General features: G+C 50.6%; 3 protein-coding genes and 1 pseudogene across 4 annotated transcripts in view; all 4 read left to right on the forward strand.

Moving 5' to 3' along the window:
• LOC101733242 (oocyte zinc finger protein XlCOF6-like) overlaps nt 1-25842 on the forward strand; it is a 255372-nt gene that overhangs the window by 189115 nt on the left and 40415 nt on the right. The window lies entirely within an intron of this gene.
• LOC101732837 (oocyte zinc finger protein XlCOF6) overlaps nt 1-25842 on the forward strand; it is a 148509-nt gene that overhangs the window by 109840 nt on the left and 12827 nt on the right. The window contains exons 9-10 of the mRNA XM_031904331.1: nt 17511-17618; nt 18888-20032. Coding sequence (XP_031760191.1) covers nt 17511-17618; nt 18888-20032 — 1253 coding nt within the window. The remainder of the gene's footprint in view (nt 1-17510; nt 17619-18887; nt 20033-25842) is intronic.
• On the forward strand, nt 1722-5320 carry LOC105945415 (annotated as a pseudogene).
• LOC108647923 (gastrula zinc finger protein XlCGF26.1) lies at nt 8028-13339 on the forward strand. Its single transcript, XM_031904334.1, has 3 exons — nt 8028-8277; nt 9941-10048; nt 11605-13339. Exons 1-3 carry the CDS (start codon nt 8028-8030, stop codon nt 12744-12746), a joined length of 1500 nt encoding a protein of 499 aa, XP_031760194.1. The 3' UTR covers nt 12747-13339.

Here is a 25842-nt window from a genome sequence, read left to right on the forward strand (position 1 = left end):
TGTGCCTGAGTCTGAGCTTTCAGCCAGCGCTACCCATTAGAACTGCTCTCAGCTAACCTATTGTTTCTCCTACTCCCATGTAACTGGAGGAGTCCCAAGCCGGACTTGGATTTCATACTACTGAGTGCTATTCTGATACCTACTGGGAGCTGCTATCTTGCTCCCTTCCCATTGTTCTGCTGATCGGCTGCTGGGGGTGAGGGGTGGGGATATCACTCCAACTTGCAGCGCAGCAGTAAAGTGTGCCTGAGTCTGAGCTTTCAGTCAGCGCTACACATTAGAACTGCTTTCAGCTAACCTATTGTTTCTCCTACTCCCATGTAACTGGAGGAGTCCCAAGCCGGACTTGGATTTCATACTACTGAGTGCTATTCTGATACCTACTGGGAGCTGCTATCTTGCTCCCTTCCCATTGTTCTGCTGATCGGCTGCTGGGGGTGAGGGATATCACTCCAACTTGCAGCGCAGCAGTAAAGTGTGCCTGAGTCTGAGCTTTCAGCCAGCGCTACCCATTAGAACTGCTTTCAGCTAACCTATTGTTTCTCCTACTCCCATGTAACTGGAGGAGTCCCAAGCCGGACTTGGATTTCTTACTATTGAGTGCTATTCTGATACCTACTGGGAGCTGCTATCTTGCTCCCTTCCCATTGTTCTGCTGATCGGCTGCTGGGGGTGAGGGGGGGATATCACTCCAACTTGCAGCGCAGCAGTAAAGTGTGACTGAGTCTGAGCTTTCAGCCAGCGCTACACATTAGAACTGCTTTCAGCTAACCTATTGTTTCTCCTACTCCCATGTAACTGGAGGAGTCCCAAGCCACCTACGCGTTTCTCACCCCGATATGATTTTTAAAGTGGTCTATTCGACAGCGGGCCAATCTTTGGACAGATATCGGTTGGGCAGGTCCATCTGAAGGCCGCATATAGGGGCCAACACGCTGCCAACCCAGACCATTGGCAGCTTTTATTGCATGTATGGCCAACTGCACAGGTTGTAGACAGGCAGGGCAGCTGAGGCTGAAGGAGCTTAAATATTCTGGTTACTAAGTGTTACTCCTGCTGTTTAAGACCAAAAGTTAAAGGAGACATATCCTATAAAAATTATTTATGTACCAGGGAATTATACTCCTCTAGATATAGAAGGATTGTGCTTAAAGTTTTGTTTCTGACTGATTTATTGAGAAATTCCCCCAAACCCCACTAGCCCCGCCCATCTGTTCCACTTCCTGCTGCCTCCTTTCCCAGGCTGTGCAGGGGGGCGGCGGCACTGTAGGATAGGAACCAATCAGCAGCTAGGCTGACCTGATAGGGAACTGAAGCCTGTCTGTGCTTGTGTGAGTGCAGGGCTGTGATTGGCTCTCCCCCTCCTACTGTGCTTCTGGCAGGGACCGTTAGGACACGCCCACCCCTCATGTGAAACCCAGACAGGGACCTGAGAGGATCTATAGGGAGCTCCAATAAAGGGGCCATTACATAGTTACATAGGGTTGAAAAAAGACCAGAGTCCATCAAGTTCAACCCATCCAAGTAAACCCAGCACACCTAACCCACATCTACCAATCTATACACTCACATACATAAATTATAAATACAACCACTAGTACTAACTGTAGATATTAGTATCACAATAGCCTTGGGTATTCTGCTTGTTCAAGGGTTAATGTTTAGCCCAAAGGGAAACCAGCACCGGATATTATTCATAATTGCCTACAGGGTTAGGGGGTTTCCCATTTATCCAATATGTCTCAATTTCTGTGTAAAAACTGGGTAAATAGAAAGAATGTGTAATGAACCCAACTAGAACTCTTAGCTCTGTAACCTCTTACCTGTATTTCCCAAAGCCTATCTGTTTACCCAGTTAACACAGAACTGTTACAATAAGGCAATGCAGAACATATGCAGCAATGGAGAATTGTCCAGTGTCAAACTGGGGTGTCCGGGCTCACTGGGCTGTCAGCAAAGGCGCCCCAGTCAGGAGCCAGAGTGCCAAAGCCGATGCCACCAACCAGGGGGTGCTACTAACCTCCTTCCTGCATTCACAATCGGGACGGCACCCACAGTTGCAGAGGAACAGACCCGGGTGGCTGGGGCCCTCCAGGCTCAAATGCTCCTCCTGCTCAGTCAGTGGAACAGGGCAGCTGTATCAGTGCTATACAGGCTCCACCAGTGCCCCCACCAACTACCACCCCTTAGATACTGAGCACTGTATGTATGTATATATATATATTATAGAATTTGGTATGACCCCCTTTCAAGCCTGTGTATTTAAGTTATTATATTTACATATCTTTGTTATTGACTCCACCAAGGGATGGAAGGGGCCACAGTACTGATATTCCGGCTGTTGTGTTTCATGCCCTAAATCATTTCTGCTGTAGGGGAACTGGAATCCCTGACTGGTAACCTAAAGGGGTTTATTAAAACCTACCAAGCATCTCCGCGGCGGCACCACAGACCCCTGACTGTATCTGGCCTTGGGGTGTATTTATAATAGGGCCCCCGAGAGCCTGTGCCTGGGCCGGCAGGTTTGGGGTGTGGCCCTTGGGTGCCTATATTTTCATTTGTGAGGGAACTGGGGGGGAGGGGGCCACGGGCCCTGTGGATGTAGGGGGGTATATAGGACTGGGGACATCAATGATAATATTTAATTGGCCTGTAAGTATTAACCCTGTGGTGAAGTTCAATATTTTATATCTACACAGCAGTAAAGAGGTGCAGTTTCACAACAACCTCTCCCCTTCCTCTTAACAAGAGCCAATCTGAGTAAGAAACTTCAGTGTAATCTATATTCTAAAATCATTAGCTGGAAAAGCCTTTCTCCTGATCTGCATCTGCCCACCAGCAATATGGCCGCCTCTCTGGGGCAGCTGTGAAAGGGAAGTTACTGCTTTGATTCGTCTTCTGGGATGAAAACAAACGAGCTCATTGGCTAAAGGGCGGGGCTGCCTTCCCAGGGGGAGGGGTGAGAGATCTTTGTGCTTCTCTCTGTACCCAGACCGGATAGAGGGAAAGGCTGAACCCTTCCTGTAACTGCCTTATTCTGTGTCCCTGGGCTGCTGGGTAAGTGATTTTCCCTCTCCCTCCTCCTCCTCCTCCTCCTCCCTGCACTGTCTGTGGGACTGGGGGTTAATCCCGCTGCAGGGGCTGATAGAGAGGGGCGGCTGTGGGACTGGGGGTTAATCCCGCTGCAGGGGCCGATAGAGAGGGGCGGCTGTGGGACTGGGGGTTAATCCCGCTGCAGGGGCCGATAGAGAGGGGCGGCTGTGGGACTGGGGGTTAATCCCGCTGCAGGGGCCGATAGAGAGGGGCGGCTGTGGGACTGGGGGTTAATCCCGCTGCAGGGGCTGATAGAGAGGGGCGGCTGTGGGACTGGGGGTTAATCCCGCTGCAGGGGCCGATAGAGAGGGGCGGCTGTGGGACTGGGGGTTAATCCCGCTGCAGGGGCCGATAGAGAGGGGCGGCTGTGGGACTGGGGGTTAATCCCGCTGCAGGGGCCGATAGAGAGGGGCGGCTGTGGGACTGGGGGTTAATCCCGCTGCAGGGGCCGATAGAGAGGGGCGGCTGTGGGACTGGGGGTTAATCCCGCTGCAGGGGCCGATAGAGAGGGGCGGCTGTGGGACTGGGGGTTAATCCCGCTGCAGGGGCCGATAGAGAGGGGCGGCTGTGGGACTGGGGGTTAATCCCGCTGCAGGGGCTGATAGAGAGGGGCGGCTGTGGGACTGGGGGTTAATCCCGCTGCAGGGGCCGATAGAGAGGGGCGGCTGTGGGACTGGGGGTTAATCCCGCTGCAGGGGCCGATAGAGAGGGGCGGCTGTGGGACTGGGGGTTAATCCCGCTGCAGGGGCTGATAGAGAGGGGCGGCTGTGGGACTGGGGGTTAATCCCGCTGCAGGGGCTGATAGAGAGGGGCGGCTGTGGGACTGGGGGTTAATCCCGCTGCAGGGGCTGATAGAGAGGGGCAGTTTACTGATTGGATAAACCCCTCCCTGTACAACATGTATTTATTGCACTAATATCAGAGGGGGGGCCCAAGCGCAGCCCCACAGGCAGCTTTATATGGTGGGTTTCTGTTCCTTGCTGTCAGGTTCTCCAGAGATGGAACCAAGGAGGTTAGAGGGGAAATGGGAGAATGAAGAGCCGGACACTGAGGACCACACGGGGGAGAAACCCTTTATCTGCACAGAAAGCGGCAAATGCTTTTCTCGAAGCAGCAGCCTCTGTAATCACAAGCAAGTGCACGCAGGGGACAAATCTTATTCATGTACAGAGTGTGGGAAATCATTCTAGGGAAAGGCCCACCTTCTCATTCACCAAACCGTTCACACCAGAGAGAAACCATTCACCTGCGCAGAATGTGGGAAAGGTTTTACTGATAAGGGGCCCCTTCGCCTGCACCAGAAATTTCACACCGGGGAGAATCTTTTCATCTGTACAGAATGTGGGAAAGAGTTCGCTGATAGGCGGGCCCTTCAAATCCACCAAAGAATTCACACCGGGGAGAAACCATTCACCTGCACAGAATGTGGGAAAAGTTTTAACGAAAAGAGCACCCTCAAAAGGCATCAGAGGGTTCACACGGGAGAGAAACATTTTACCTGTACAGAATGTGGCAAATGTTTTTCCGAAAAGAATAGCCTTAAGAGCCACAAAACTATTCACACTGGGGAGAAACCATTCACTTGTGCAGAATGTGGGAAGCACCCTTTATAATCACAAGAGGGTACACACACGGGGGAAACCCTGAGGAGCGGGCAGCAATCATTTCTCAAAAAATTGGTTCCCCGGGAGCACTTAGGCACCATGGGGCGTCACCGGCGCTAAATCCCCCCAGCATGGGGGGCAAAACATCCGAAGTCTCCTCCCCATCGGCTGTAATATCATCATTATTATACTGGGATTCACACAGTTAATACTGGGGCAAAATGGGAATTGCTGGGGGCAAATGAGCCAGAGATGTGACCCAAATGGCAGCGGTTCCTGATATCCCTAATGGGCTGAGGGGAATGGGACAGTGGTGTATGTATATAGCAGGCCCGCTATAGTTCATGGGGGGGGGGGCAGGCAACAGAGCGGGTTCTCCGGCCCCTCTCCTACCTTTTAATATAACGGTATGGTCAGGCCCATGGGGTGCAGCACGAGAGGGTGGGGGGGGGCGGGGAGAGGATCTGGGACTGAGAGGATTTTTCTGTAGGGGGGCCGGGCGCTACCAAGAAATATGGCAGGGGAGTATTGCTACACATGGGCAATGTCATTTGCTAAAGGGCCCCGGGCCCCCCATGTTTCCTTTTTGTTTGTTTCATTAAAACAGTGGAAAGTAAAATGTGTTCACTTTGTAATTGTTTTTATTGTAAATTTCAAATGTAACATAAACATACAATTCCATGTCAGAGCATCAATAAAGAGACAGGAATAATAAAATGTAACAAGAAATGGAATAACATTATTTAAAAAAAAACCAGCTACAAATGGAAAACCAGCAGGTTACTGGTTGGTTTTGCATATAAACATATATTTAATATCTATTATACATATATATACAGCGCCACAGAACATGTTGGAGCTTTATAAAGAAATGATAATAATAATAAACTGCACAGAGAAATGTCCCGGCACTGTGTCCCCATTGGTCGTCGCTGGTGTAATATACAGATATGGCCGTAGCCAAACAGAAAGCACAGAGCTAAATCTCATTTTTCTAGAAAGTGCCCTGACAATATTCTCTGATTAAACCTCATTCGAGGGGTCCCCGCTCCCTGACTCCATGAGAGGTCGGGCCCCCCTGGGGCAGCACAGCTTTACTGGGGTTGGGGGTGCCACCTGGCCTGTATTTTACTGGTCTGGTCGGTAAAACTCCCAGAAATATACCAGAAATGTAGTTGTAATACTCCTTAATTTAGGTCCTGGCCCCCCCTCCTAAGCCCTCGACCCACCCCAAATCTACCTTTTCCCTCCCCAGTGTTCCCTCAAACCACTCTCTAGATTACTGATGTGGTGTAGCTCCGCCCCTTATGATGTTCCCCCCCATTTTCCTTACCACGCCCCCATTGATGTTATCACCCCCCCCCCCAACTGGGGCTTTGTTGATCCCAGGTTGGAACATCCACACAGGCCAAAGGGGAAGATTCTACTCAACGTTATATTATAGTGTGACAGGAAGTGGTCATCAGACCTAAGGGCCAATAATACATAATAATACTAATAGCATCTGTCCAGCAACTCAGATACAGTTTAACCCCTATGAAAACACAGATAAAGAAAAACCCAACATGATTCTTTCATAAACTATAATTAGTCACCATTACGGTTACAAGCAGTGCTGGAAATAAAATACCCTCCTTCCTATATTTTGATCTCCCTGTTAAAAACATTGTCAGGAAACTTTGCAGTGTTTAAATCGTGCACTACATGCTGTCAGCTCAATCAGTACTGCGAGCCCGTCTGTTTAGCATCTGCCCACCAACAATATGGCGGCATCTCTGTAGCAGAAACAACTAAACAGGAAGCATGTTTTGATTGGTTTATAGACTGAACTGGAACATGGTCATTGGCTAAAGGCCGTCTCTCTGGTGCAGCTGTGAAAGGGAAGTTACTGCTTTGATTCGGCTTCTGGGATGAAAACGAAGAAGCTCATTGGCTAAAGGGCGGAGCTGCCTTCCCAGGGGGAGGGGCGAGAGATCTTTGTGCTTCTCTCTAGTTTCAGACCGGATAGAGGGAAAGGCTGAACCCTTCCTGTAACTGCCTTATTCTGTGTCCCTGGGCTGCTGGGTAAGTGATTTTCCCTCTCCCTCCTCCTCCTCCTCCTCCTCCTCCTCCTCCTCCTCCTCCTCCCTGCACTGTCTGTGGGACTGGGGGTTAATCCCGCTGCAGGGGCTGATAGAGAGGGGCGGCTGTGGGACTGGGGGTTAATCCCGCTGCAGGGGCTGATAGAGAGGGGCGGCTGTGGGACTGGGGGTTAATCCCGCTGCAGGGGCTGATAGAGAGGGGCGGCTGTGGGACTGGGGGTTAATCCCGCTGCAGGGGCTGATAGAGAGGGGCGGCTGTGGGACTGGGGGTTAATCCCGCTGCAGGGGCTGATAGAGAGGGGCGGCTGTGGGACTGGGGGTTAATCCCGCTGCAGGGGCTGATAGAGAGGGGCGGCTGTGGGACTGGGGGTTAATCTCGCTGCAGGGGCTGATAGAGAGGGGCGGCTGTGGGACTGGGGGTTAATCCCGCTGCAGGGGCTGATAGAGAGGGGCGGCTGTGGGACTGGGGGTTAATCCCGCTGCAGGGGCTGATAGAGAGGGGCGGCTGTGGGACTGGGGGTTAATCCCGCTGCAGGGGCTGATAGAGAGGGGCGGCTGTGGGACTGGGGGTTAATCCCGCTGCAGGGGCCGATAGAGAGGGGCGGCTGTGGGACTGGGGGTTAATCCCGCTGCAGGGGCCGATAGAGAGGGGCGGCTGTGGGACTGGGAGTTAATCCCGCTGCAGGGGCCGATAGAGAGGGGCGGCTGTGGGACTGGGGGTTAATCCCGCTGCAGGGGCCGATAGAGAGGGGCGGCTGTGGGACTGGGGGTTAATCCCGCTGCAGGGGCCGATAGAGAGGGGCGGCTGTGGGACTGGGGGTTAATCCCGCTGCAGGGGCTGATAGAGAGGGGCGGCTGTGGGACCGGGGGTTAATCCCGCTGCAGGGGCTGATAGAGAGGGGCGGCTGTGGGACTGGGGGTTAATCCCGCTGCAGGGGCTGATAGAGAGGGGCGGCTGTGGGACTGGGGGTTAATCCCGCTGCAGGGGCTGATAGAGAGGGGCGGCTGTGGGACCGGGGGTTAATCCCGCTGCAGGGGCCGATAGAGAGGGGCGGCTGTGGGACCGGGGGTTAATCCCGCTGCAGGGGCCGATAGAGAGGGGCGGCTGTGGGACTGGGGGTTAATCCCGCTGCAGGGGCTGATAGAGAGGGGCAGTTTACTGATTGGATAAACCCCTCCCTGTACAACATGTATTTATTGCACTAATATCAGAGGGGGGGCCCAAGCGCAGCCCCACAGGCAGCTTTATATGGTGGGTTTCTGTTCCTTGCTGTCAGGTTCTCCAGAGATGGAACCAAGGAGGTTAGAGGGGAAATGGGAGAATGAAGAGCCGGACACTGAGGAGCCTCTGCCCACAATAAAGAGGGAAATGGATCCCGTTCCTGTTCCAGGTTCCCCAGAGCCACAATCAGAAATTTTACAGATAAAGAAAGAAGAACCGGACCCTGAAGATCATCAGACCCCAAAGGAAAGCTGTAAAGTACCACTTACTGATGGGGGTAAGTAGCCAGTATTCTTTTAGAGCGAGAGCCTTATGCTTTATACTCAGTAAGATGAAGCACTTCCTTACTCCCAGCTTTACACGGCCCAGTCTCTCCCTTACTCCCAGCTTTACACGGCCCTGTCTCTCCCTTACTCCCAGCTTTACACGGCCCTGTCTCTCCCTTACTCCCAGCTTTACACGGCCCTGTCTCTCCCTTACTCCCAGCTTTACACGGCCCTGTCTCTCCCTTACTCCCAGCTTTACACGGCCCTGTCTCTCCCTTACTCCCAGCTTTACACGGCCCTGTCTCTCCCTTACTCCCAGCTTTACGCGGCCCTGTCTCTCCCTTACTCCCAGCTTTACACGGCCCTGTCTCTCCCTTACTCCCAGCTTTACACGGCCCTGTCTCTCCCTTACTCCCAGCTTTACGCGGCCCTGTCTCTCCCTTACTCCCAGCTTTACGCGGCCCTGTCTCTCCCTTACTCCCAGCTTTACACGGCCCTGTCTCTCCCTTACTCCCAGCTTTACACGGCCCTGTCTCTCCCTTACTCCCAGCTTTACACGGCCCTGTCTCTCCCTTACTCCCAGCTTTACACGGCCCTGTCTCTCCCTTACTCCCAGCTTTACACGGCCCTGTCTCTCCCTTACTCCCAGCTTTACACGGCCCTGTCTCTCCCTTACTCCCAGCTTTACACGGCCCTGTCTCTCCCTTACTCCCAGCTTTACACGGTCCTGTCTCTCCCTTACTCCAAGCTTTACACGGCCCTGTCTCTCCCTTACTCCCAGCTTTACACGGCCCTGTCTCTCCCTTACTCCCAGCTTTACACGGCCCTGTCTCTCCCTTACTCCCAGCTTTACACGGCCATGTCTCTCCCTTACTCCCAGCTTTACACGGCCCTGTCTCTCCCTTACTCCCAGCTTTACACGGCCCTGTCTCTCCCTTACTCCCAGCTTTACACGGCCCTGTCTCTCCCTTACTCCCAGCTTTACACGGTCCTGTCTCTCCCTTACTCCCAGCTTTACACGGCCCTGTCTCTCCCTTACTCCCAGCTTTACACGGCCCTGTCTCTCCCTTACTCCCAGCTTTACACGGCCCTGTCTCTCCCTTACTCCCAGCTTTACACGGCCCTGTCTCTCCCTTACTCCCAGCTTTACACGGCCCCTGTCTCTCCCTTACTCCCAGCTTTACACGGCCCTGTCTCTCCCTTACTCCCAGCTTTACACGGCCCTGTCTCTCCCTTACTCCCAGCTTTACACGGCCCTGTCTCTCCCTTACTCCCAGCTTTACATGGCTGTACCTGTTCCTTATCTGCAGATCAAGCTGAAAAGGAACCAGAGGTTCTGAAGATAAAAAAAAAGAAAGAAGAACCGGACCCTGAGGACCATCAGACCCCAATGGAAAGCTCAGCAGCGCCACTTACTGATGGGGGGAAATGGGAGAATGAAGAGCCGGACACTGAGGAGCCTCTGCCCACAATAAAGAGGGAAATGGATCCCGTTCCTGGGGCCGGTGAGTAACGTTTCTGTAGGACACAGACCATCTGGTTACACAGAGCTCAGCTTTGCTGGGGGGACAGGAAGGGTTAAACCCCAGCAGGAGGTTCTGCCCTACAGACATAATTCCCAGTATAATTCCTTACTCCCAGCTTTACATGACAGTGCCCATTACTTACTGGCAGGTTCCCCAGAGCCACAACCAGAAATATTACAGATAAAGAAAGAAGAACCGGACCCTGAGGACCATCAGACCCCAATGGAAAGCTCAGCAGCGCCACTTACTGATGGGGGTAAGTAGCCAGGGAGTAACATCAGCATTGATACCTATTATATCCAGTGCTGTGTTTATTGTTAACAAAGAACTTTTGAGACAATTGACCAGTTTGAATTTTCTGAACTAGAATCGACCCCCCTGAGGTAAGTGAATATTTCTCTCCCCCCCCCCTAATATTTACCCTATTGCCATAGCTGCATCAGACTACTTTCCCTGACTCAGCTGGGTCCAAGCAACAACCCCCCTGGCTCTGTTCAGAGGTCAGTACTGGGGTGAGATTATAACGTAGGTTCCTAGTATGGCTGAGGCAAATGCCAGGGCAAATTTAATTGTATGTGGACTTACCCTTTACAGCACAATATAGCACTTCTATAATGGGTGCATATTGTTAGGGAACTAAATGGGAATAAAATATTTTTTAAAATCACTCTCCTCATGTAGCCAGTGATATGAATCCTGATCTGAACAGAATAGGTTCCTTTTAATCACCCTAATTAGACCCCCCTCCCATAGATCCCCACTGGTCTGTGTTACAAGATGAGTGGTTGGTGTGTCCTAATGGTCTGTGGGTATAGGTGTAAATTGATAGTAACTCTGATAATAACAATGGGGGGGACCCGTAGCTTCCATGCTGTGTGTGACCCTGTCGGGCCTGTCTGTCAGGGGTAGAGAAGCCCAAGTGCTGCTTCCAGTCCCTTCTGCCCCGGCTGCTTATTCCAACAGCACCAGTGCAGCAGGGAAGGGGTGTAAGGGTGGGCAGCAGAGCAAATGTAAGGGCTGGGGATTGGCCGCTAGAAACTATTCTTGATGTTATTAATAGGGACAAATAAAAATATAGAAAGGCCGGTATTTTATTTCAGAAAAGGGGGCGACCCCATTTGGAAACAGTGGCGACTCAGAGGCTGCTGCCCCCTCTCTCCTACTTTTATCACAGCACCCTAAATCGGGTACCCCAAGTCTAACTCTGCTGGTCTGGCTGTGGCTAAAATCCCAGTTAACCCATTAAGCTCCCATGCCTGGCTGCTGATTGGCTCGTATCTTACAGTGTCATTTGCTGAGTGCAGCCCCAAGCTCCCCCCCACAGCCCTATAGAGCAGCCAGCAGGAAGTGCAAACCCGTGGGGCGCTAGCAAGGTTTTGGGGTACATTTTCAGCAAAGCAATACAAAAAGCAACTTCTAGTGTTTCAGGTGTATCCTGCAATAACAAATACTTCTGTTTGATATGATATGTCCCCCCTATAAATGCTCGTACATTCTAAAATATATAAGCAACGTCACACAAAATCCTTACCCCCATATGTAACAAAAGGCACTAAGTTTGCCCAGTAGCAGTAACCCATAGCAACCAATACGATGTTTGCTTTTACACAGGTAACCAGTGATTTCTTTCTGCTGATTGGTTGCTATGGGTTACCTTTTCCTAGGCAAACTAAGTGCCTTATATTATATCACGATAGTGCGGTTCTCTCCTTATTGCTGGGAGGCCCTGAAATGACTAAAACATTATATTTGTTTGATATTTCATTATTTATGATAAAAATAATTAATCGCTCTCCTGTTTGTTGTTATTAGGGGGGTACATGAAGGCGGAACCCAATTTAGACTCTGCTGAACTGCCCAAACCAGAGACTGACTCGGAGTCCGGCACAAGAGATGGCGATTGCTTAACAAGCTCTGATGGATCAGGTTTTATCTGCTATAAGTGTGGGGAAACCTTCACTGTGAATAGTCATCTTCTCGCCCACCTCTGTGGGACAAAGGAGAGAATTCCCCCTGGGGCGGAACCATTCATGTGCACGGAATGCAGTCAGTGTTTTACAGAAGAGAGAAACCTCCTTATACACCAGAAGATTCACACAGGGGAAAAACGCTTCTCATGTAAGGAATGTGGGAAAAGCTATTCATTAAATACCAGCCTAAATAGACACAAGCGCATTCACACAGGCGAGAGACCCTATTTGTGTACGGAGTGTGGAAAGTCGTTCTTTGACAAGACCCAACTTCGAGGTCACCAGAAGATTCACACCGGGGAGAAACCCTTCGCCTGTACAGAATGTGGGAAATGTTTCCCTGTAAAGTTCGAACTTCAGAAGCACCAGAGGAACCACACCGGGGAGAAACCCTTTATCTGCACAGAATGTGGCAAATGTTTTTCTACAAGCAGTAGCCTCTGTAATCACAAGAGATATCACGCAGGGGACAAACCCTATTTATGTTCTGAGTGTGGGAAATCATTCTATGGAAAGTCCCACCTTCTAATTCACCAAACAGTTCATACAGGGGAGAAACCATTCACCTGCACAGAATGTGGGAAACGCTTTGCTGATAAGGGATCCTTTCGCCTGCACCAGAAAATTCACACCGGGGAGAATCTTTTAACCTGCACAGAATGTGGGAAAGAGTTCGCTGAAAAGAGGGCCTTTCAAAACCACCAGAGAACTCACACTGGGGAGAAACCTTTCAGCTGTACGGAATGTGGGAAACGTTTTAATGAAAAGAGCGACCTTAAAAGGCATCGGAGGGTTCACACTGGAGAGAAACCTTTTACCTGTACAGAATGTGGGAAATGTTTTACTGCATGGAACAGCCTTCAGAGCCACAAAACTATTCACACTGGGGAGAAACCATTCACTTGTGCAGAATGTGGGAAAAGTTTCTCTATGAGAAGCACCCTGTATAATCACAAGAGGGTACACACACGGGGGAAACCCTGAGGAGGGACTGAGAGGATTTTTCTGTAGGGGGGCCGGGCGCTACCAAGGAATATGGCAGGGGAGTATTGCTACACACAGGCCTGTTCTTTGCTAAAGGGCCCGGGTTTTTTTTTTGTCAATTCTTTATCTTTGAGTTTTGCATGTATGGGGAGGGATACAGAAAGGAAAAAAGGGGGGGGGGGGGAGGGAACATTTTTCTTATACATTTTATCACAATTTAACGATATAAGTATCAAGCATCAGCTATCAGCAAGTCATTGCTAGTTCTTGACATGAATACAGAGAAACATATGAACTGAGGTTAAAATGCCAACATGAATGACTGGGATTTATTCGAGTGTTATAGGGATGTTGTATAGTTTAGCCATGGATTCCATATCTTCCAATAGTGTGAACTTTTCTTATGAATCATGAGTGTTATTTCTTCTAGTCGTCTTATTTCGTTTGTATAGTTTAGCCATTCCCCGGGCCCGGGTTTTATTATGCAATTGTTTTTATTGTAAACTTCAAATGTAACGTAAACATACAATTCCATGTCAGAGCATCAATAAGGATCAATAAAGAAATAATAAAATGTAATAACAATACGTTGGGAAAAAAAGTGTAATAACTTTATTTAAAAAAACAAAACAGCTACAGGGCCCTGTTTGCCTCTCTTGCCTTTGTTATTGGTTTTTGCATGTAAACATATATTTAATGTATACACCCATTTGTTGTACAGCGCCGCAGAACATGTTGGAGCTTTATAAAGAAATGATGATAATAATAATAATTAATAATAAACTGCACAGAGAAATATCCCGGCACTGTGTTCCCATTGGTCGTCGCTGGTGTAATATACAGATATAGCCGTAGCCAAACAGAAAGCAATATTCTCTGATTAAACCTCGTTCAAGGGGTCCCCGCTCCCTGATTCCATGAGAGGTCGGGCCCCCCTGGGGCAGCACAGCTTTACTGGGGTTGGGGGTGCCACCTGGCTGGTATTTTACTGGTCTGGTCGGTAAAACTCCCGCCAAGGGTGGGGCCAGTGTAACAAATATACCAGAAATGTAGTTGTCCGTAAATTTGTAATACTCCTTAATTTAGGTCCTGGCCCCTCCTCCTAAGCCCTCAACCCACCCCGATTCTACCTTTTCCCTCCCCAGTCTTCCGTCAAACCACTCTCTAGATTACTGATGTGTTGTAGCTCCGCCCCTTATGATGTCCCCCATATCTACCACGCCCCCATTGATGTTATCTTCCGCCCCCCCCCCCCCAACTGGGGCTTTGTTGATCCCAGGTTCAGTGGAAGATCCACTCGGTTGAACAGACACAGGCCAAAGAGGAGGATTCTACTCAACGTTATATTATAGTGTGACAGGAAGTGGTCATCAGACCTAAGGGCCAATAATACATAAATGTTAAATATTGGGTATTGCAAAATAAGTTGTATCCCAGGCCTGAATGGGTCAATAATTATACTAATAGCATCTGCCCAGCAACTCAGATACAGTTTAACCCCTATGAAAACACAGATAAGGAAAATCCCAACATGATTCTTTCATAAACTATAATTAGTCACCATTACAGTTACAAGCAGTGCTGGAAATAAAATACCCTCCTTCCTATATTTTGATTTCTCGATTAAAAACATTGTCAGGAAACTATACAGAGTTCTTGTTTAAATTGTGCATTTAAGAAAATGTCTGCCTGTCAGCTCAATCAGTACTGGGAGTCCTTCTGTTTAGCATCTGCCCACCAACAATATGGCGGCATCTCTGTAGCAGAAAAAAACTAAACAGGAAACATGTTTTGATTGGTTATAGACTGAACTGGAACATGGTCATTGGCTAAAGGGCGGAGCTGCCTTCCCAGGGGGAGGGGTGAGAGATCTTTGTGCTTCTCTCTAGTTTCAGACCGGATAGAGGGAAAGGCTGAACCCTTCCTGTAACTGCCTTATTCTGTGATAGAGGGGTCTATTAAGGGACAAATAGGATTTTCAAAAATGTCTTAATGAGTCTGTTGTACTAATATCAGAGGGGGGGCCCCAAGCGCAGCCCCACAGGCAGCTTTATATGGTGGGTTTCTGTTCCTTGCTGTCAGGTTCTCCAGAGATGGAACCAAGGAGGTTAGAGGGGAAATGGGAGAATGAAGAGCCGGACACTGAGGAGCCTCTGCCCACAATAAAGAGGGAAATGGATCCCGTTCCTGGGGCCGGTGAGTAACGTTTCTGTAGGACACAGACCATCTGGTTACACAGAGCTCAGCTTTGCTGGGGGGACAGGAAGGGTTAAACCCCAGCAGGAGGTTCTGCCCTACAGACATAATTCCCAGTATAATTCCTTACTCCCAGCTTTACACGGCCCTGTCTCTCCCTTACTCCCAGCTTTACACGGCCCTGTCTCTCCCTTACTCCCAGCTTTACACGGCCCTGTCTCTCCCTTACTCCCAGCTTTACACGGCCCTGTCTCTCCCTTACTCCCAGCTTTACACGGCCCTGTCTCTCCCTTACTCCCAGCTTTACACCGCCCTGTCTCTCCCTTACTCCCAGCTTTACACGGCCCTGTCTCTCCCTTACTCCCAGCTTTACACGGCCCTGTCTCTCCCTTACTCCCAGCTTTACGTGGCCCTGTCTCTCCCTTACTCCCAGCTTTACACGGCCGTCTCTCCCTTACTCCCAGCTTTACACGGCCCTGTCTCTCCCTTACTCCCAGCTTTACACGGCCCTGTCTCTCCCTTACTCCCAGCTTTACACGGCCCTGTCTCTCCCTTACTCCCAGCTTTACACGGCCCTGTCTCTCCCTTACTCCCAGCTTTACGCGGCCCTGTCTCTCCCTTACTCCCAGCTTTACACGGCCGTCTCTCCCTTACTCCCAGCTTTACGCGGCCCTGTCTCTCCCTTACTCCCAGCTTTACACGGCCCTGTCTCTCCCTTACTCCCAGCTTTACACGGCCCTGTCTCTCCCTTACTCCCAGCTTTACGCGGCCCTGTCTCTCCCTTACTCCCAGCTTTACACGGCCCTGTCTCTCCCTTACTCCCAGCTTTACACGGCCCTGTCTCTCCCTTACTCCCAGCTTTACACGGCCCTGTCTCTCCCTTACTCCCAGCTTTACACGGCCCTGTCTCTCCCTTACTGGCAGCTTTACACGGCCCTGTCTCTCCCTTACTCCCAGCTTTACACGGCCCTGTCTCTCCCTTACTCCCAGCTTTACGTGGCCCTGTCTCTCCCTTACTCCCAGCTTTACGTGGCCCTGTCTCTCCCTTACTCCCAGCTTTACACGGCCCTGTCTCTCCCTTACTCCCAGCTTTACGCGGCCCTGTCTCTCCCTTACTCCCAGCTTTACGCGGCCCTGTCTCTCCCTTACTCCCAGCTTTACGCGGCCCTGTCTCTCCCTTACTCCCAGCTTTACGCGGCCCTGTCTCTCCCTTACTCCCAGCTTTACGCGGCCCTGTCTCTCCCTTACTGGCAGCTTTACGCGGCCCTGTCTCTCCCTTACTCCCAGCTTTACGCGGCCCTGTCTCTCCCTTACTCCCAGCTTTACGCGGCCCTGTCTCTCCCTTACTGTCAGCTTTACACGGCCCTGTCTCTCCCTTACTGGCAGCTTTACACGGCCCTGTCTCTCCCTTACTCCCAGCTTTACACGGCCCTGTCTCTCCCTTACTCCCAGCTTTACACGGCCCTGTCTCTCCCTTACTCCCAGCTTTACACGGCCCTGTCTCTCCCTTACTCCCAGCTTTACGCGGCCCTGTCTCTCCCTTACTCCCAGCTTTACGCGGCCCTGTCTCTCCCTTACTCCCAGCTTTACACGGCCCTGTCTCTCCCTTACTCCCAGCTTTACGCGGCCCTGTCTCTCCCTTACTGGCAGCTTTACACGGCCCTGTCTCTCCCTTACTCCCAGCTTTACACGGCCCTGTCTCTCCCTTACTCCCAGCTTTACGCGGCCCTGTCTCTCCCTTACTGGCAGCTTTACACGGCCCTGTCTCTCCCTTACTCCCAGCTTTACGTGGCCCTGTCTCTCCCTTACTCCCAGCTTTACACGGCCGTCTCTCCCTTACTCCCAGCTTTACACGGCCCTGTCTCTCCCTTACTCCCAGCTTTACACGGCCCTGTCTCTCCCTTACTCCCAGCTTTACGTGGCCCTGTCTCTCCCTTACTCCCAGCTTTACACGGCCGTCTCTCCCTTACTCCCAGCTTTACACGGCCCTGTCTCTCCCTTACTCCCAGCTTTACACGGCCCTGTCTCTCCCTTACTCCCAGCTTTACACGGCCCTGTCTCTCCCTTACTCCCAGCTTTACGCGGCCCTGTCTCTCCCTTACTCCCAGCTTTACACGGCCGTCTCTCCCTTACTCCCAGCTTTACGCGGCCCTGTCTCTCCCTTACTCCCAGCTTTACACGGCCCTGTCTCTCCCTTACTCCCAGCTTTACACGGCCCTGTCTCTCCCTTACTCCCAGCTTTACGCGGCCCTGTCTCTCCCTTACTCCCAGCTTTACACGGCCCTGTCTCTCCCTTACTCCCAGCTTTACACGGCCCTGTCTCTTCCTTACTCCCAGCTTTACACGGCCCTGTCTCTCCCTTACTCCCAGCTTTACACGGCCCTGTCTCTTCCTTACTCCCAGCTTTACACGGCCCTGTCTCTCCCTTACTCCCAGCTTTACACGGCCCTGTCTCTCCCTTACTCCCAGCTTTACACGGCCCTGTCTCTCCCTTACTCCCAGCTTTACACGGCCCTGTCTCTCCCTTACTCCCAGCTTTACATGACAGTGCCCATTACTTACTGGCAGGTTCCCCAGAGCCACAACCAGAAATGTTACAGATAAAGAAAGAAGAACCAGACCCTGAGGACCATCAGACCCAAATGGAAAGCTCAGCAGCGCCACTTACTGATGGGGGTAAGTAGCCAGGGATTCCTATAACTTCCCCTGTGTTTATTGTCAACAAAGAACTTTTGAGACAATTGACCAGTTTGAATTTTCTGAATTAGAATCGACCCCCCTGTGGTAAGTGAATATATCTCTCCCCCCCCTAATATTTATGCTTTCCCCGGCCCACAGAGATCCGTCTGAAATCCCTTTAATTGGTTTCTCAGTTGGGTCCAAGCAACAACCCCCTGGGGTACTGGGGTGAGATTATTACGTAGGTTCCTAGTATGGCTGAGGCAAATTTAATTGTATATGGACTTACCCTTTACAGCACTCCTCATGTAGCCAGTGATGAATAATGTGTGAATGCTAGTAACTATTCTTGATGTTATTAATAGGAACAAAATAAAAATATAGGAAGGCCGGTAGTTTATTTCAGAAAAGGGGGCGACCCCATTTGGAAACAGTGGCGACTCGGGCTGCTGCCCCCTCTCTCCTGCTTTTATTTTGTCACAGTAAGTAACCAGCACAGGATTGGGAAGGTACCCCAAGTCAGGAGTCGGGTACCCCAAGTCTAACTTTCAGCTGGTCTGGCTGTGGCTAAAATCCCAGTTAACCCATTAAGCTCCCATGCCTGGCTGCTAATTGGCAGGTATGGGATCTGTTATCCAGAATGCTTGGGACCTGTGTTTTTTCTGTAATTAGGGTCTCCATACCTTAAGCTTACTAAAAAAAATATAAACATTATATATACTCAATAGGGTTTTACCTTTAATAAGGATTAGTTAAATCTTAGTTGGGATCAAGTACAGGTACTGTTTTATTATTACAGAGAAAAGGGAATCATTAAACCATTAAATAAACCCAATAGGGCTGTTCTGCCCCAATAAGGGGTAATTATATCTTAGTTGGGATCAAGTACAGGTACTGTTTTATTATTACAGAGAAAAGGGAATCATTTAACCATTAAATAAACCCAATAGGGCTGTTCTGCCCCCAATAAGGGGTAATTATATCTTAGTTGGGATCATGTATATGGCACTCTTTTATAATTACAGAGAAAATGGTTCATATTTAATTGGTTATAATGGAGTCTATTGGAGATGCCCTTCCCATAGTTCTAAACTTTCTGGATAAAGGGTTTCTGGATAACAGAACATTGCACAGAATCCTAAAACCGTTAGTGTGGCTCCGCCCTTATTGCTGGGAGGCTCTGAAATTACTAATATATTACATTTGTTTGATATTTTATTTTTTATCATAAAAATAATTCATTGCTCTCCTGTTTGTTGTTATTAGGGGGGTACATGAAGGCGGAACCCAATTTAGACTCTGCTGAACTGCCCAAACCAGAGACTGACTCGGAGTCCGGCACAAGAGATGGCGATTGCTTAACAAGCTCTGATGGATCAGGTTTTATCTGCTATAAGTGTGGGGAAACCTTCTCTGGGAATAGTCATCTTCTCGCCCACCTCTGTGGGACAAAGGAGAGAATTCCCCCTGGGGCGGAACCATTCATGTGCACGGAATGCAGTCAGTGTTTTACAGAAGAGAGAAACCTCCTTATACACCAGAAGATTCACACAGGGGAAAAACGCTTCTCATGTAAGGAATGTGGGAAAAGCTATTCATTAAATACCAGCCTAAATAGACACAAGCGCATTCACACAGGCGAGAGACCCTATTTGTGTACGGAGTGTGGAAAGTCGTTCTTTGACAAGACCCAACTTCGAGGTCACCAGAAGATTCACACCGGGGAGAAACCTTTTGCCTGTACAGAATGTGGGAAATGTTTCTTTTCAAAATTCGAACTTCAGAAGCACCAGAGGAACCACACCGGGGAGAAACCCTTTATCTGCACAGAATGCGGCAAATGTTTTTCTACAAGCAGTAGCCTCTGTAATCACAAGAGAATTCACACAGGGGACAAACCCTATTTATGCACAGAGTGTGGGAAATCATTCTATGGAAAAAGCCACCTACTTAATCACCAAACAGTTCATACAGGGGAGAAACCATTCACCTGCACAGAATGTGGGAAATGTTTTACTGAAAAGGGAACCCTTTGCCTGCACCAGAAAGTTCACACCGGGGAGAATCTTTTCACCTGTACAGAATGTGTGAAAAGGTTCACTGAAAAGAGGGCCTTTCAAACCCACCAGAGAATTCACTCAGGGGAGAAACCATTCAGCTGCACGGAATGTGGGAAAAGTTTTACCGGAAAGAACAACCTCCAAAAGCACCAAAAAATCCACACGGGAGAGAAACCATTCACCTGTACAGAATGCGGGAAATGTTTTACCGGACGCAGCACCCTACAGAACCACAAGAGAACCCACACCGGGGAGAAACCATTCACTTGTGCAGAGTGTGGGGAAAGTTTCTCTGTCAGAAGCACGCTGCACAATCACAAGAGAATACACACGCGGGAGAAACCCTGGGGGGTGGGCGCCAATCGTTTCTCAAAATAACATCTTAGAGAAAATAAAGAAAACAAATCGAAGCGCTGGAATAGCACTGCTAGATGTAGGTATAGGGTTGCCAAGGGCTTATGGTGTAGTAACTAATAACACTGCAGATACAGTGCAATTGTATCTATGGCAATGTCAGCACCGGAATAACCACACAGGAATCACGGGGGGGGGGGGGGGACAGGGAAATGGCAGTGTATTAACCCATAGCCTGCCAGAGCTGTTTGATCATGCTGCTTGTAAACAAACAACATGTCATCGATGGAAGGGTAACACTGAAATGTACATTTGACAACCAATCTCAGTCAGGCAGTTATAAGGGGTGGAGAAGTTGCTCCCTAAAGCTAATGTCCCATGAAGGGATATCCGGTGCTGGTTTCCCTTTGGGCTAAACATTAACCCTATCTGTAACAATGGCCCCTTTATTGGAGCTCCCTATAGATCCTCTCAGGTCCCTGTCTGGGTTTCACATGAGGGGTGGGCGTGTCCTAACGGTCCCTGCCAGAAGCACAGTAGGAGGGGGAGAGCCAATCACAGCCCTGCAGTCACACAAGCACAGACAGGCTTCAGTTCCCTATCAGGTCAGCCTAGCTGCTGATTGGTTCCTATCCTACAGTGCCGCCGCCCCCCTGCACAGCCTGGGAAAGGAGGCAGCAGGAAGTGGCACAGATGGGCGGGGCTAGTGGGGTTTGGGGGAATTTCTCAATAAATCAGTCAGAAACACAACTTTAAGCACAATCCTTCTATATCTAGAGGAGTATAATTCCCTGGTACATTCATAATGTTTATAGGATATGTCTCCTTTAATAACCGGAGTGACAGGTTTTTAAAGATTTCAAAGAGGCCGTTCACTGATTCAATTTTTTTGGGGGGGTTTACATGTCCTTTAAAGGAGAACTAAAGTCTCAATCACTGGGGGGTTTGAAATGTAAGTTACCCCCAGTGATTGTAATTACTTACCTGATACCCCAGTGCTCCTGTTAGCAGAAAAATGCACCTGCCCGGGGGGGTATTCCTGCAGAAGTTCTTTGGTGCAGTCTTTTTTCCTCTTTGGCTTTCGCTCTACTGTACATGCGCCTGCCCAAACCGGAACAAAAAGAAGAATAGAAGATTCCAAAAAAGACGGTGACGAGAATCTTCTTCAGAAATACTTTACTAAATGAGCAAGCCTTACAGAGTATGTTAGGCACCCCCAGTAATTAAAATGGCTTCCCTGATACCCTGGGCCGGTGTTCCCATTAACTAAAAACTGCCTCGGCCCGGGGTATAAGGTAAGCAATGTTAATGACTGGGGGTGCCTAACATACGCTGTAAGATTTGCTCATTGGTGAGGTTCCCACATGGATGGATCTTTACACTGATAGACCCATGTAAGGCCAAACGATTGGATTACAGTGATGGGTATAGGAGCTGTCGGAGCGGGGGCCTCATCCATGAGCCAATGTGGTCCCAGAGCCGAAGGGAAAGCTATATCTGCCTGATTGATTTCAGGATAGATATCAGACTGGTCAAGTAGGCCCATGGGGGGGTCCCCTACACTGGCAGATCAGCTGCCCAATCAGTTTACGGCTCCCTGGATACCACTAAATTTCTACTTCCTCAGGGACCTGTTGCAGTTCCCTTAGAGTTGCAGTTTTTCAACTTATTTACACTCGTCTCGCTGTTCTTTTACTGCACTGTATATGTATTTCTATTTGTAAATATTGTGTCCCATGAATTCCTTCTATTAAAATCCAATTAATTACATTACTCGCTTGGCTGATGATGACACACCCACAATTTGGACACAGTTAATTTGTAGTGTGGCCCTAGGCTGTCTGGTACCTCTGAGATCTACAGGTTTAACTGAGCTGATTGGGCCCAGACAGATAGGATTCAGGGTGTGAGTGAGTGGCCACTTTGGTCCCCAGGTGGTCAGATGCTTCCCATGGGCTGTGGGGCAACTGAGGGATATCCAGCGAGGCCCCATATGTGGCCACAGGTCCCAGGAGCAGTCAGGCTGGTGTGAGTTGAGCCTGTGGCAGTCAGGCTGGTGTGAGCTGTGCCTGTGGCAGTCAGGCTGGTGTGAGCTGTGCCTGTGGCAGTCAGGCTGGTGTGAGCTGTGCCTGTGGCAGTCAGGCTGGTGTGAGCTGTGCCTGTGGCAGTCAAGCTGGTGTGAGCTGTGCCTGTGGCAGTCAGGCTGGTGTGAGCTGTGCCTGTGGCAGTCAGGCTGGTGTGAGCTGTGCCTGTGGCAGTCAGGCTGGTGTGAGCTGTGCCTGTTGCAGTCAGGCTGGTGTGAGCTGTGCCTGTGGCAGTCAGGCTGGTGTGAGCTGTGCCTGTGGCAGTCAGGCTGGTGTGAGCTGTGCCTGTTGCAGTCAGGCTGGTGTGAGCTGTGCCTGTGGCAGTCAGGCTGGTGTGAGCTGTGCCTGTTGCAGTCAGGCTGGTGTGAGCTGTGCCTGTTGCAGTCAGGCTGGTGTGAGCTGTGCCTGTGGCAGTCAGGCTGGTGTGAGCTGTGCCTGTGGCAGTCAGGCTGGTGTGAGCTGAGCCTGTGGCAGTCAGGCTGGTGTGAGCTGTGCCTGTGGCAGTCAGGCTGGTGTGAGCTGAGCCTGTGGCAGTCAGGCTGGTGTGAGCTGTGCCTGTGGCAGTCAGGCTGGTGTGAGCTGAGCCTGTGGCAGTCAGGCTGTATTAGGAATCTGTAGATTTGCCTGGAATAAGCAGTATTTTCATAGTCCCCTTTTGCCCAATGAATACATCTGTATTCCAATTTTAAAATGCAAAAAAAAAAAACTTTTGCAAGTTCAAAGGGAAAGCAAACTCTCAGAAAGTTTTCCTTTGCCGATCTGTTTCCCTGTTCCTCCAAACAGGACTAACCCCCTCACCATAAGAGGCAATACAATAGAGAGGGAAGTGCAGGGGCAGATAGTGCAGGGGCAGATAGTGCAGGGGCAGATAGTGCAGGGGCAGATAGGAGGCCCATAGGGTTCCCCAGTATATGAATAAAGTAAATGGTGTCTGTAGGTGCCACAATGGCAGAAAAGATTTTATATTATAGTTCAACCCCATTTGCACATAAAACACATAAAATAAAAAAATATATATAAAATGCAACCAACATGCAATGCTTCATAAACTATAATTACTCACTATTAGATCTGTCACTGAATAAAGAATCCTTCCTGTATTTTAATCTCACTTTCCTATTGAAAATATTGTCAGGAAGGATTGTTTTTTACCAGCCAAACGGCATCCCTAGTCAGCATAATTCACATTAAAAGAATAAAATATAACAGGAAAACTCTGTATTTGTATCCTGCATGTAACCAAGTTTCTGCCTAATCTCGGAATCCGGGTGCAGTCTGGTCACTGGCCGCTATGAGCGCTTCTGATTAGAATCTGCCCACCAACAATATGGCGGCGTCTCAGTAGCAGGAAAAACTAAACAGGAAGCTATTTTTGATTGGTCTATGGGGTGAACTGGAACATGCTCATTGGCTAAGGGGTGGAGCTGCCTTCCCAGAGGGAGGGGTGAGAGATCTTTGTGTTTCTCTCTTTCCGGATAGAGGGAAAGGCTGAACCCTTCCTGTAACTGCCTTATTCTGTGTCCCTGGGCTGCTGGGTAAGTGATTTTCCCTCCTCCTCCTCCTCCCTGCACTGTCTGTGGGACTGGGGGTTAATCCCGCTGCAGGGGCTGATAGAGAGGGGCGGCTGTGGGACTGGGGGTTAATCCCGCTGCAGGGGCTGATAGAGAGGGGCGGCTGTGGGACTGGGGGTTAATCCCGCTGCAGGGGCTGATAGAGAGGGGCGGCTGTGGGACTGGGGGTTAATCCCGCTGCAGGGGCTGATAGAGAGGGGCGGCTGTGGGACTGGGGGTTAATCCCGCTGCAGGGGCTGATAGAGAGGGGCGGCTGTGGGACTGGGGGTTAATCCCGCTGCAGGGGCCGATAGAGAGGGGGCGGCTGTGGGACTGGGGGTTAATCCCGCTGCAGGGGCCGATAGAGAGGGGCGGCTGTGGGACTAGGGGTTAATCCCGCTGCAGGGGCCGATAGAGAGGGGCGGCTGTGGGACTAGGGGTTAATCCCGCTGCAGGGGCCGATAGAGAGGGGCGGCTGTGGGACTGGGGGTTAATCCCGCTGCAGGGGCTGATAGAGAGGGGCGGCTGTGGGACTGGGGGTTAATCCCGCTGCAGGGGCTGATAGAGAGGGGCGGCTGTGGGACTGGGGGTTAATCCCGCTGCAGGGACTGATAGAGAGGGGCAGTTTACTGATTGGATAAACCCCTCCCTGTACAACATGTATTTATTGCACTAATATCAGAGGGGGGGCCCAAGCGCAGCCCCACAGGCAGCTTTATATGGTGGGTTTCTGTTCCTTGCTGTCAGGTTCTCCAGAGATGGAACCAAGGAGGTTAGAGGGGAAATGGGAGAATGAAGAGCCGGACACTGAGGAGCCTCTGCCCACAATAAAGAGGGAAATGGATCCCGTTCCTGGGGCCGGTGAGTAACGTTTCCCTATTAATAAGGCGCCAAGGCACTTCCTCACTCCCAGTTTTACACGGCCCTGTCTCTCCCTTACTCCCAGCTTTACACGGCCCTGTCTCTCCCTTACTCCCAGCTTTACACGGCCCTGTCTCTCCCTTACTCCCAGCTTTACACGGCCCTGTCTCTCCCTTACTCCCAGCTTTACACGGCCCTGTCTCTCCCTTACTCCCAGCTTTACACGGCCCTGTCTCTCCCTTACTCCCAGCTTTACACGGCCCTGTCTCTCCCTTACTCCCAGCTTTACACGGCCCTGTCTCTCCCTTACTCCCAGTTTTACACAGCCCTGTCTCTCCCTTACTCCCAGCTTTACACGGCTCTGTCTCTCCCTTACTCCCAGCTTTACACGGCCCTGTCTCTCCCTTACTCCCAGCTTTACGCGGCCCTGTCTCTCCATTACTCCCAGCTTTACACGGCCCTGTCTCTCCCTTACTCCCAGCTTTACACGGCTCTGTCTCTCCCTTACTCCCAGCTTTACACGGCCCTGTCTCTCCCTTACTCCCAGTTTTACACGGCCCTGTCTCTCCCTTACTCCCAGCTTTACGCGGCCCTGTCTCTCCATTACTCCCAGCTTTACACGGCCCTGTCTCTCCCTTACTCCCAGCTTTACACGGCTCTGTCTCTCCCTTACTCCCAGCTTTACACGGCCCTGTCTCTCCCTTACTCCCAGCTTTACACGGCTCTGTCTCTCCCTTACTCCCAGCTTTACACGGCCCTGTCTCTCCCTTACTCCCAGCTTTACACGGCCCTGTCTCTCCCTTACTCCCAGCTTTACACGGCCCTGTCTCTCCCTTACTCCCAGCTTTACACGGCCCTGTCTCTCCCTTACTCCCAGCTTTACACGGCCCTGTCTCTCCCTTACTCCCAGCTTTACACGGCCCTGTCTCTCCCTTACTCCCAGCTTTACACGGCCCTGTCTCTCCCTTACTCCCAGCTTTACACGGCCCTGTCTCTCCCTTACTCCCAGCTTTACGCGGCCCTGTCTCTCCATTACTCCCAGCTTTACGCGGCCCTGTCTCTCCATTACTCCCAGCTTTACACGGCCCTGTCTCTCCCTTACTCCCAGCTTTACACGGCTCTGTCTCTCCCTTACTCCCAGCTTTACACGGCCCTGTCTCTCCCTTACTCCCATCTTTACACGGCCCTGTCTCTCCCTTACTCCCAGCTTTACGCGGCCCTGTCTCTCCCTTACTCCCAGCTTTACACGGCTCTGTCTCTCCCTTACTCCCAGCTTTACACGGCCCTGTCTCTCCCTTACTAGCAGCTTCCC

This window comes from Xenopus tropicalis, chromosome 6, assembly GCF_000004195.4.
Source record: "Xenopus tropicalis strain Nigerian chromosome 6, UCB_Xtro_10.0, whole genome shotgun sequence".
Classification (NCBI taxonomy): Eukaryota; Metazoa; Chordata; class Amphibia; order Anura; family Pipidae; genus Xenopus; species Xenopus tropicalis.